Source organism: Nanorana parkeri, unplaced genomic scaffold (assembly GCF_000935625.1).
Source record: "Nanorana parkeri isolate BGI_ZX_2015 unplaced genomic scaffold, ASM93562v1 scaffold1933, whole genome shotgun sequence".
NCBI classification, from domain to species: Eukaryota; Metazoa; Chordata; class Amphibia; order Anura; family Dicroglossidae; genus Nanorana; species Nanorana parkeri.
The window spans coordinates 115,596-126,867 of NW_017308201.1; the positions used below are offsets into that span (position 1 = coordinate 115,596).

General features: G+C 46.5%; 1 protein-coding gene across 1 annotated transcript in view; it reads left to right on the plus strand.

The window, feature by feature from the left end:
* Window positions 1-8,124: 8,124 nt before the first annotated feature.
* Window positions 8,125-11,272, plus strand: part of PIGL (phosphatidylinositol glycan anchor biosynthesis class L) — a 101,240-nt gene continuing 98,092 nt past the window's right edge. Inside the window, exon 1 of the mRNA XM_018572083.1 lies at window positions 8,125-8,378. Coding sequence (XP_018427585.1) covers window positions 8,159-8,378 — 220 coding nt within the window. The 5' untranslated portion in view covers window positions 8,125-8,158. The remainder of the gene's footprint in view (window positions 8,379-11,272) is intronic.

Here is an 11,272-nt window from a genome sequence, read left to right on the forward strand (position 1 = left end):
TCTACCCCCATCACACAGGCCCCGGGTTCCATACAGCCTGCCGCCCACACTCACCGTATACACGCTGCTCCCGGTAGCTTCCGCCCCGCTCTTAGTTCCGCACACCGTCAGTCCTGATTTCCGTACGGCGAAGCTCAGAGTCCCTCCGGAGTCAGCCGGGCAGGATCCGCGCAGAGTCCGCCATTTTGTACACCCCCACCTCCTCTGCTTCCTTTCTCCGCTCAGTCCGGAGCTGAGGCCCGAGGCGTCGCCTCACTGCGGCCCGACTATCATATCCCTGGAGGTGGCCGTGTCCCCGGCAGTGGGGTGTGCGCGTCGGCGGATCTACGGATCTGACCGAATCACTCCTCCTTCTCGGACACAGCGGCCGCGCACGGTCCTGTCAGAGCAATACGGGCTGATTTCTTACCGGAGCACAGAAAGGAGAACGGACGGATCACAGCACATCATCTGCATGGGTTTACTAAACCGGTCATGAATGGCGGAGCGCAGCGATAATTACACCGGAATTCTCCCCGAGGTGCTCTACGGCTCTACCAGGACCTGTGGTGCAGCGCTACCGGGCTCGAGCGAAACTCCAGCAAGCGGGAGGGCGGAGCCAGCTCTCAGCTTACACGCTTCATGTGTCTGGGTGCTGCCAGAGTGCCAGTGTGCCTGAGCTGGAGGAGAGCCATTCATCCACTGCAAACACCATTACTACATGTGTACAGGAGACAGACACTCCGATCACCACTACATGTGTACAGGAGACATACACTCCGATCACTACTACTACATGTGTACAAGAGACATACATTCCGATCACTACTACTACATGTGTACAGGAGACAGACACTCCGATCACCACTACATGTGTACCGGAGACAGACACTCCGATCACTACTACTACATGTGTACAAGAACCATACACTCCGATCACTACTACTACATGTGTACCGGGGACAGACACTCCGATCACTTCTACTACATTTGTACAGGAGACATACACTCCGATCACTACTACTACATGTGTACAGGAGACATACACTCCGATCACTACTACTACATGTGTACAGTAGACAGACAGTGTGATCACTGCTACATGTGTACAGGAGACAAACAGTGCGATCACTACTACATGTGTACAGGAGACAGACACTGCAAACACCACTACTACATGTGTACAGGAGACAGTGTGATCACTACTACATTTGTACAGGAGACAGACAGTGCGATCATCACTACTAAATGTGAATAGGAGACAGACACTGCGATCACTACTACTACATGTGTACAGGAGACAGAAACTAATTACCACTACTACAGTACATGTGTATGGGAGACACAGTGCGATCACTACTACATTTGTACAGGAGACAGACAGTGCGATTATTACTACATGTGTACAGGAGACAGACACTGGGATCACCACTACTACATGTGTACAGGATGCAGACCCTCTGATCCCTGCTCCATGTATATTGGAGACAGACCCTCTGATCACTGCATGTGTCTTAGCCATTGAACTGTCCTCTACATGTATCTAAATGCCATATGACTCCCGAGTGCTGTTACTCCATCATCTCCATGTGTTTGAGTTCCATATGATTCCATCCTCTCCATGTCTTTTAGTTTAGTATGACCCCGTACTCTAAAAGTCTCTGTGTACCCTGATATTTTGTCTGCTCTGTTTGTGTCTGAGTTCTGTATTACACCGTCTCTTACATGTGCCTGAGTGCTATATGACCATGTCCTCTACATGTTTCTATGTACTATCAGAGTTCCCCATACTTCTGCATGTGTCAGTACAAGCAAATGCTGTATTTAGTGCTAGATTTCAGTTACAATGTCAGTACCATGCTGCTCCCATATGTATCCAAGTGCCATGCTCCATGCTACTCTTATGTGTATCATGTATCAGGCCGAAACTCCAAACTTACTTTTCCCACTTTTTTTATATATTTTTTTAAAATAATTGTGTTTATTATATGAGACTATTTTCTTAGTTTCATGGATTTAAAATAATATGAATTGTAAGACTCCAACCAATATAATAAAATAGCCAAACTTTTATTTAAAATAACATACCGAAATTGGACTAAATATAGATAGATGATAGATAGTCTTCGTCGGTGGGCGTCGGCCATCGTGATTGACGCTGGGTTACATCGATGGAACCGTTTTTTGTTTTGTTTAAATAAAGGAATTGTCAACAACTGACTGTTTTCTTTTTTTGCAATTAAAGGACTTTTTCAAAAAGTGTGGTCTCTTTATTTACATTTACTTTTAACCCTTTAGTGAATAAGTAGAAATACAGGTACCCCTTACTCATTCAATGGGGGGCGGCCTTAATTAAAGGGGTACCCCAATGCAAATAAGCCCCCCTGTCCTGCCAGGCCTGTGCTTGGATCAAGGGTCTGGTAGGAATTTTTTGAAGTTGATGCTTTACACAATAAAGCTTCATTCGGGAAAGAAATTCAGATAGATCCGAAATTTTGGTTATGGGAAATTCGTATTCGTTTGCATTCGTTATTTCTGTCATTTGGAAGTCCGGATGCATCAGAATGTACGAATTTCCAAACATTCTTCCGAAACCTGAATCTTTCCGAAACTAATCGCACATGTCTCATTGCATCTATTAGACCCCCTAGTGTCACCGTTCCACTTCACTGGGGAATGACTGCTGCCTACTCCTTCAGGTCCTCCTCTGCTGATTGTCAGTGGGCGGATGCAATAGCCAGCCTGCTATTGGCTACTGCAATTTAAAATAGCCGGCTGACTATTGCTCCCATCTGCTGGATGGGAGACTTGACGCTGGCTTTCTACCGCTGGGAGAAGAGGGAGCACAGCAGGAGGAATGGGGCACAATGGGTGGAACGGGGCAGCAGAGGAGGCATGGGATACAGCAGGAGGAATGGCGTACAGCAGAAGGAACGGGGCACAGCAGGAAGAACAGAGCACAGCAGGAGGAACAGAGCAGAGCAAGAAGAATGGGACACAGCAGGAGGAACGGGACACAGCAGGAGGAACGGGACACAGCAGGAAGAACTGGGCACAGCATGAGGAATTGGACACAGCAGGAAGAATTTTGGGGCCTGTTACACAGCTTTAGGCCTGCCCCCCCCCAAAAGTATGTTGAGCAGGACCCTACACTAATAGCAAGGCCTTTTCACTAACTGCACTACCTATTCACTAACACTAACTGCCCCTCATCTATCCACTAGCACTTCTAAGAAAAAATAAACTGGGCTATACAGGCTCTCAGGGTGGCTGGCCATGCTCCCAGGTGGGTTACGGGCACTGTGCAGGCTCTCCGTTGGGCTGTGGGCACTGTGCGGGCTCTCAGGTGGACTGCAGGCTCTGTGTGGGCTCTCAGGTGGACTGCAGGCTCTGTGCGGGATGTCTGTGGGCTCTTAGGTGGACTGCAGGCTTCGTGCGGGCTCTCAGATGGACTACAGGCTCTGTGCGGGCTCTCAGGTGGACTGAGGGCTATGTGCAGGCTGTGTGTCAGCTCTCAGGTGGACTGCGGGCTCTGTGCAGGCTGTGTGCGGGCCCTCAGGTAGGTTGCGGACTCTGTGTGGGCACTCAGACAGACTGCGGGCTCTGTGAGGGCACTGTACGGGCTCTCAGATGGACTGCGGGCTCTGTGAGGACGCTGTGTGTGGGCTCTCAGGTGGATTGCAGGCTCTGTGCGGGATGTCTGTGGGCTCTCAGGTGGACTGCAGGCTTTGTGCAGGCTCTCAGGTGGACTGCAGGCTCTGTGTGGGCGCTCAGGTGGATTGCAGGTTCTGTGCGGGATGTATGTGGGCTCTCAGGTGGACTGCAGGCTTTTTGCTGGCTCTCAGGTGGACTGTGGGCTCTGTGAGGACACTGGGTGTGGGCTCTCAGGTGGACTGCAGGCTCTGTGCGGGCTCTCAGGTGAACTGCAGTAGGAACTGGGCCCAGCAGGAGGAACAGGGCACAGCAGCAGGGGAATGCATAGGCATAGCGGTCTCTACTCCCTGCTGGGCACCGGCTGCAGTGCTCTGTGTCCCCTAATCAGAATCAGGGGAGGGGTGTCAACTAATCAGAATCAACTAATTGATAATGTGAATCGTTGACAATGATTAAATCAATTAGTTGTTGCAGCCCTACATGCTACTTCTATGTGTATCATGTTTTTGAGTGCCATGCTACTCCTTTGTGTATCATATGTCAGTAGCATGTTAGTCCTATGTGTATCTTGTCAGTGGCCTGCTACTATGTGTATCATGTGTCAGTACCAATACTATTCTTAAGTAAATATTCCCAAAAATGACACAAGCGACAGTAAAAACCTGGCAGAGGTTCCAACTCTTCTACTCTTTATCCACCTAAAAAAATGCCTGTTAAAGTGGGCCATCAGTAACTTTACAAGTCTGCAAAAATATATTCCTGACAGGTCACAAAATACAGCAACAGTATCTCTTTGAGGGTTCTCATTTATCCAGGTCATGGTATAGCAAGTAAGTAGTAGTTAGTCTCAGTCACCAGGACTATTTGAATGTGACTAACTACTCATATTTCGCTCCAGCCAGTGACATTGTCTAGGCTGAGATGATGTCATCAGTCTGCTGCAGGCAGGAGGAAGCATTTTCTCAGTCTCCTCTCCCCCAGAGATCAGAGTGTAACATTGTAACTTTATAGCAAGTTACAGTGCTATCCAGTCCCCTACATGTGTCATCATGCATCCATCCAAACACAAATGATGTTATTGTTACATGTGTAGCCAGCATTTTACTCCACTACAGTAACGCCAAACATTGCATGGTTATGTGTGTGATTACAAAACACGCAAGAAAGGTTTTGGCTTTAGTTCTACTTAAAATAATATTTTCCAACATACAAGGCCACTGGATGAGCCAGAATACTGAAACATGTCAAGTAGTGCGTTCTCAATATGCGAACTGTGCTTGTTACTTTGTCTCAAAGCCAACCTCCGGCCTAAAATAAGGTATAAGAAATAGCATGTTAAAAGATAAAACAACAAACCCCCATAGCACATCATTCACATCAGAGTCCCCTTTCACATTAGAGCCTCTTCCTTTCACATCAGAGCCCCTATCTTTCACATCAGCGCCTCCTCCTTTTACATCAGAGCCTCTTCCTTTTACATCAGAGCCTCCTCCTTTCACATCGGAGCCTCCTCCTTTCACATCAGAGCCCCCATCATTCACATCAGACCCCCCCCCTTTCACATCAGAGCCCTCATCATTCACATCAGAGCCTCCTCCTTGCACATCAGAGTCTCCCTCTTTCACATCAGAGCCCCCATCATTCACATCAGAATCCTCCTCTTTCACATCAGAGCCCTTCTCCTTTCACATCAGGGCCTCCTCCTTCTACATCAGAGTCACCCTCTTTTACATCGGAGCCCACATCATTCACATCAAAGTCCTCCTCTTTCACATCAGAGCCCTTCTCCTTTCACATCAGTGTCCCCCTCTTTCACATGAGAGCCCCCCTCTTTCACATCAGAGCCTCCTTTTACATCAGAGTCTGCATCTTTCACGTCAGAACCTCCTCTTTCACACCAGAGCCCCCCTATTTTACATCAAAGTCCCCTTCTTTCACATCAGAGCCCCCCTGTTTCACATCGGAGCCTCCTCCTTACACATTAGAGTTCCCCTCTTTCACATCACAGCCCCCCTTACCCTGGTACTTGCATGAACATGCAAATTTGTACACACTCACAAACCCCAGACACAGACAGTCTGCTTTCAGGGTTGTACCTCTGTATGCATGAGCATGCTTACCCAAGAACCAGTGTTAGATGTCTGCTTTAGAATAACTTTTTGGAGTCTATTTCCTATCTTTTCATCCAAAAAGTTGTCACATTAAAGATCGCTCACTGCAGACATAATGGTAGCTCGAGATAAAGACTCCTTTCAGGTGCCAGAGGAGAGTGCTGTTTATCCACACAAGCCTGCGATGTGCCATTGTCCCTTTTGAAGCTGGCTGGGATCCAGTTGTGCCTGTGTATCCATTCTTTTTGTGCTCAGGTTCAGGTGGTTAGTGCCAGTTCTCCTTAGATTACCTTGGACCAGATTTACACTTTTCTGTTTTGAATATACACTGAGTGGCCAGATTATTATGACCACCCCATCAGTACTTCGTTGGGTCACCTTTTGCCTTCAATACTGCAGCAATTCTTCTTGGCATTGACTCCACGAGATGTTGAAAGGTGATGCGAGGAATCTGACACCATGCCTGATGAATAGCACTGTCCAGTTCTGTGAGATTTGATGGTTGTGGAACCAGCTGCCTGATGGCTCTTTCAACTTCGTCCCACAAATGCTCAACTGGATTGAGATCTGGTGATTGTGGGGGCCACCTAAGCAAGGTAAAGTCTCACTCATGTTCTTGAAACCACTCCTGCACAATACGAGCACCGTGGCATGGCACATTGTCATGTTGGAAGTAGCCATCTCCATTGGGATACGCCATCAACATGATAGGATGAACTTGATCATCAACGATACTTTGGTATGTTGTGCTATTCAGACGTTGTTCCACACAAATTAAAGGGCCCAAATCATGCCAGGAAAACATGCCCCTAACCATAACACTGTCCCCACCAGCTTGAAGGGTTGTACTCATGCATGTGGGGTGCATGTCAGTAGGTTTGTTATTTTTCAACTTCCTTTACCAGACCAAGCTGTCCAGCGAAAGTGTCAAATAGAGGGTTCAGACAAACCAGGTAACACTGACAGCGGTACTCACAATGGTCAGATTTTATTTATTTCGGTAAAACCTTTATCCCGAAAGGAAAAAAAAACTGTTGCTCTAAGTGCTTAAAAAGTATTAGGTGGAGTTCAGATTTAATTTGTTAGTCAAGTCCATCTAAATTTGCTGGTCCATCTAACAATACCCTCTCCACAGGGTGACAATGCTGCTTTCCAAGGGGAGCCTTGTTGTAGACATGTGCGATTCGTTTCGTTCCGAAACAAAATTCGGACGAAATTTCGGAAATTCTAATTTCCGAAATGTACCATGTCCGAATTCATCCGAATCTGAAATTTCGGATCCGAAGTTTCGGATTCGGAATTTCGGATTCAGTACGAATTTCGTCCTAACAGAAACTAAATTAGAAATTTACGATAATGACTTCAAAAAGAGCATTTCATAGCATGTGAAGTTAAAAAAACAAAACATTACTTCATGTTCCTGTGCACGCCACGTCAACGTTTAAACGGATAAAAAAATGAAGAAAAGGATTTTAATGTCCCTTTAATAGTGAAGACTGAAATGTCAACTGTGCCAATTCTGCTACGTGCTACATGGATTTGCATTTATTAGGATGGGTTTCCTCATGGTGACAAGTTGACCTTCTCTGCGTAATGTGTGCTGAAAAAGATGTTCGTAGTTTCCATTGTCAGCCTGGAGGGCGACAACGTAGGCTCACAATTGGCAGACAGGGAGGACAGCGTTGTCACCCTTTAACAGGAAGTGCCTGATGATTGGATGAGAGCAGATATCCTGATTTATTGGATTTACTTTTTGTAGGCTGCTAAAATTGAGAGCGTGACAATTGGATAAGTCCAGCAATATTTTAATTAAACATGATATGATAGTAGAAAGCCAACAAGCAGATGCAGTGAGCCCACCCCCCGAATCGCATTAGCTTAAAAATGTGCTGGGTTTATCATTGGATAAACCCAGCACACTTTTAATCCAACGTATTTCAGGGGGGCTCACAGCATCTGCTTGTTGGCTTTCTTCTATTAGGCACGCTCACTCTACGGGTGTTATTTTCATGAAAGCTGCAGATCTGAAAATACATTTTGGAATGACAATAACATGTGCGAGCTTATCTGAGATTTTACCAATTGGTTTCACATCTGCTTTATTTCTGCTTAATGGCAAGGTGGGCAACCAGAATCTACCAGTCCGGGTCTCCAGTAGACAAAGCAATGTGTGAAGCCATCTATAAAGGTTACTTTCTACTGTGCATTGTCTCTCGGTGTCCCCGGGAAGCTGCAGCCAGCAGTGACAGATGCTGCGGGTATTTGACAACATAATCCTTTTATTTCCCGCTTATCCAATCAGCCGCGGAAGATGTGTAGGCGCATGCGCATTGTGAGCCGTGCGCTCTGCGGAATCTATGTGCCCACGTCTTGTTTCTGGACGGAGCAGTGTAGGTGTAACACTCGGTTCCGTGATGCTGGCTGTGGCCTTGGTCGCTGTGCTCTCTGTGTTGTGGTGTGTGTGCAGCCGCTGGAGAGATGTGCTATCCGGCCGGCCGGTGGGGAATTTCCGGGGTGTGCGGGCTCCTCTGCTGCTCATCGCTCACCCAGACGATGAGTGTATGTTCTTTGCCCCGACCGTCCTCGGTCTGCTGCAGGAACAGCGCCCCCTGTCTGTGTTGTGCTGCTCCACAGGTATGGACACCTGCAGCCCAGCCCGGGTGTTGTCACCCTTTGAAGATTGTTCTTTCGCCATACACCTCTGTTAAGATTCTCCTTATCTATAAAGAAGCCTGTAGTCTTTGGATGACTGACTGTCGGTATGACTGATTACAGATCAGGAGATAATGGTCCATGTTGGGGAAGGGGCATCTACTGGATTAAATTGCCCTGGCTGATCCAAAAACTAAGGTTCTACTAGGGGTGTTATATGTGTAGGGATATCCCGACACCACTTTCAACTACAAGTACTTTCCCTCAGGTACTCACAATACCAATTACCGATACCTTTTCTTAAAGGCACATGATTTTTATAAAACGAAACTCCAGGAGTCCATTACCTGGTCTCTCACCTAGTCCTTTGGTAGTCGGAGTTGTGCTGGAGTGTCATGGCCGTGCCTGGTGTCTAGCGTGTTTGTGGGAGGCGGTTCAGTGAGGTCCCCGTTTGGCTGCCCAGAGGACCCCCAACAAGTGCGGTACCTCTGGGCAGCCTGAAGCTATCTAAAAAATTAAAGTGCCTATATCGGCATGTGTATCGGGGCATTTTCACAAGTAGTTGTGAAAATGTCCTGTATCGGTACCGATGCTAGTATCGTTATCGGGACATCCCTAGTACTGTGCAAAAGTTTTAGGCAGGTGTGAAAAAATGGTGTAAAGTAAGAATGTTTTCAGAAATAAAAGTGTTAATAGTTTATTTTTATCAATCAACAAAATGGAAAGTAAATGAACAGAAGAGCAAATCAATATTTGGTGTGATCAACCTTTGCCTTCAAAACAGCATCAGTTCTTCTAGGTACACTTGCACACAGTTTTTGAAGGAACTCGGCAGGAAGGTTGTTGAAACCATCTTGGAGAACTAATCCCAGATCTTCTGTGGATGTAGGCTGTCTCAAATCCTTCGGTCTCTTAAAAGTAATTCCAGACAGATTCGATGTTGAGATCAGGGCTCTGTGGGGGCCAAACCATCACTTCCAGGACTCTTTGGTCTTCTTTACGTTGGAGATAGTTCTTAATAAATTGGATGTATGTTTGGGGTCGTTGTCCTGCTGCAGAATAAATTTGGGGCCAATCAGACCCCTTCCTGATAGTATGGCATGATGGCTAAGTATCTGCTTGTATTTCTCAGCATTGAGGACACCATTGATCCTGACCAAATCTCCAACTCCATTGGCAGAAATGCAGCCCCAGATTTGCAGGGAACCTCCACCATGCTTCACGGTTGCCTGCAGACACTCATTACTGCACCGCTCTCCAGCCCTTTGGCCAACAAACTGCCTCCTGCTACAGACAACTATTTCAAATTTTGACTCAGTCCAGAGCACCTGCTGCCATTTTTCTGCACCCCAGTTCCTATATTTTTGTGCATAGTGGAGTCGCTTAGTCTTGTTTCCACGTCGGAGGTATAGCTTTTTGGCCGCAATTCTTCCATGAAGACCACTTCTGGCCAGGCTTCTCTGGACAGTAGATGGGTGTACCTGGGTCCCACTGGTTTCTGCCAGTTCAGTGCTGATGGAACTGCTGGACATCTGATGTCAAAGGGAAGTAAGCACGGTGTGTCTTTCATCTGCTGCATTATTTCCTTGGCCGACCACTGTGTCTGCGGTCCTCAATGTTGCCTGTTTCTTTGTGCTTCTTCAAAAGAGCTTGAATAGCAAATCTTGAAACCCCAGTCTGCTTTAAAATCTTTGCATGGGAGAGACCTTGCTGGTATAACTACCTTGTGTCTTGTTGCTGAGCTCAGGCTTGACCATGGTGTATGACCTGTGACATGAAACTGTCACAACCTCATCTTAGTAGCAGAGTTTGGCTGTTCCTCACCCAGTTTTAAGCCTCCTACAGAGCTGTTTCTGTTTCAGTTAAAGTGACATTAAAGGCAAAAAAAAATTCCCTCCCCCCAATGTAAATGTTAGCACTTACCTTAAATGATGTCTCTTTTTCCGATCTTCCTCTTCTTTCCCCATGTTTTCATCTGTCCCTCCAGCGGTGTGATGTCACTCCGATCCAGCGCTGACTGCTCTGTCTCTCCGATCCAGCGGTGTCTGCAGGCGGGTGCACGCGTCCATAGATTTACCTTGCGTCTCTGCTCGTCTCCTGGCCGAGAATCGGAACTGCGCATGCGCCCGCCCCAAGATCCTTTGCGGCCGTACGAGCAGTTCCTGATTCTCAGCGTGGGAACGAGCGGCGATAACGAGGTAAGTTTAAAAGGATTTTAAGCGTTTTTTTTTTGTTTTTTTTTACACTTCTTGCCTATATCTACTGCTTGCTAGCAGTAGATATAAGCAAAAAAAACGGAGGGTTTATAACCCCTTTAATGACTGTGTTTCAACCTACATATTAAATTTGTGATCATTAGCGCCTGCTTGGTATAATTGGTAATCATACACCTGACTCTAATCCTACAAAACCCCTGACTTTGTGCAAGTGTAAGAATTTATGCTAGTTTGAAGAAAAAGGGTAGTCACACCAAATATTGATTTAGATTTTTCTTCTGTTCATTCACTTTGCATTTTGTAAATTGATAAACATATATATATCTATCCATCCATGTCCAATTACATTTTATGCTTGTGTCACACAGCCACTTCCATCAATCTGTCCTGGTGGGTTGCACCGGAAACATTTCCGCTATAAATGAAATGATTGTTCAACGTCCGTTTATACATGTGCTGCCGTGTAATCTCATCCCAGGACCGCATTTCTTCTTTCTCCCCCCAGGCCAAGTGTGCCTTTCTCCTTACTCCATTGACTGCTTAGTCATAGTAGCACATTAAAATGTGTGATATCTGTTCACTCCTATTGATTCTATGGGCCAATAAGGGAGGGTTAACACTGCTGTATCTGTGTCTCAAAGAGATATCCCTTCATGTCCT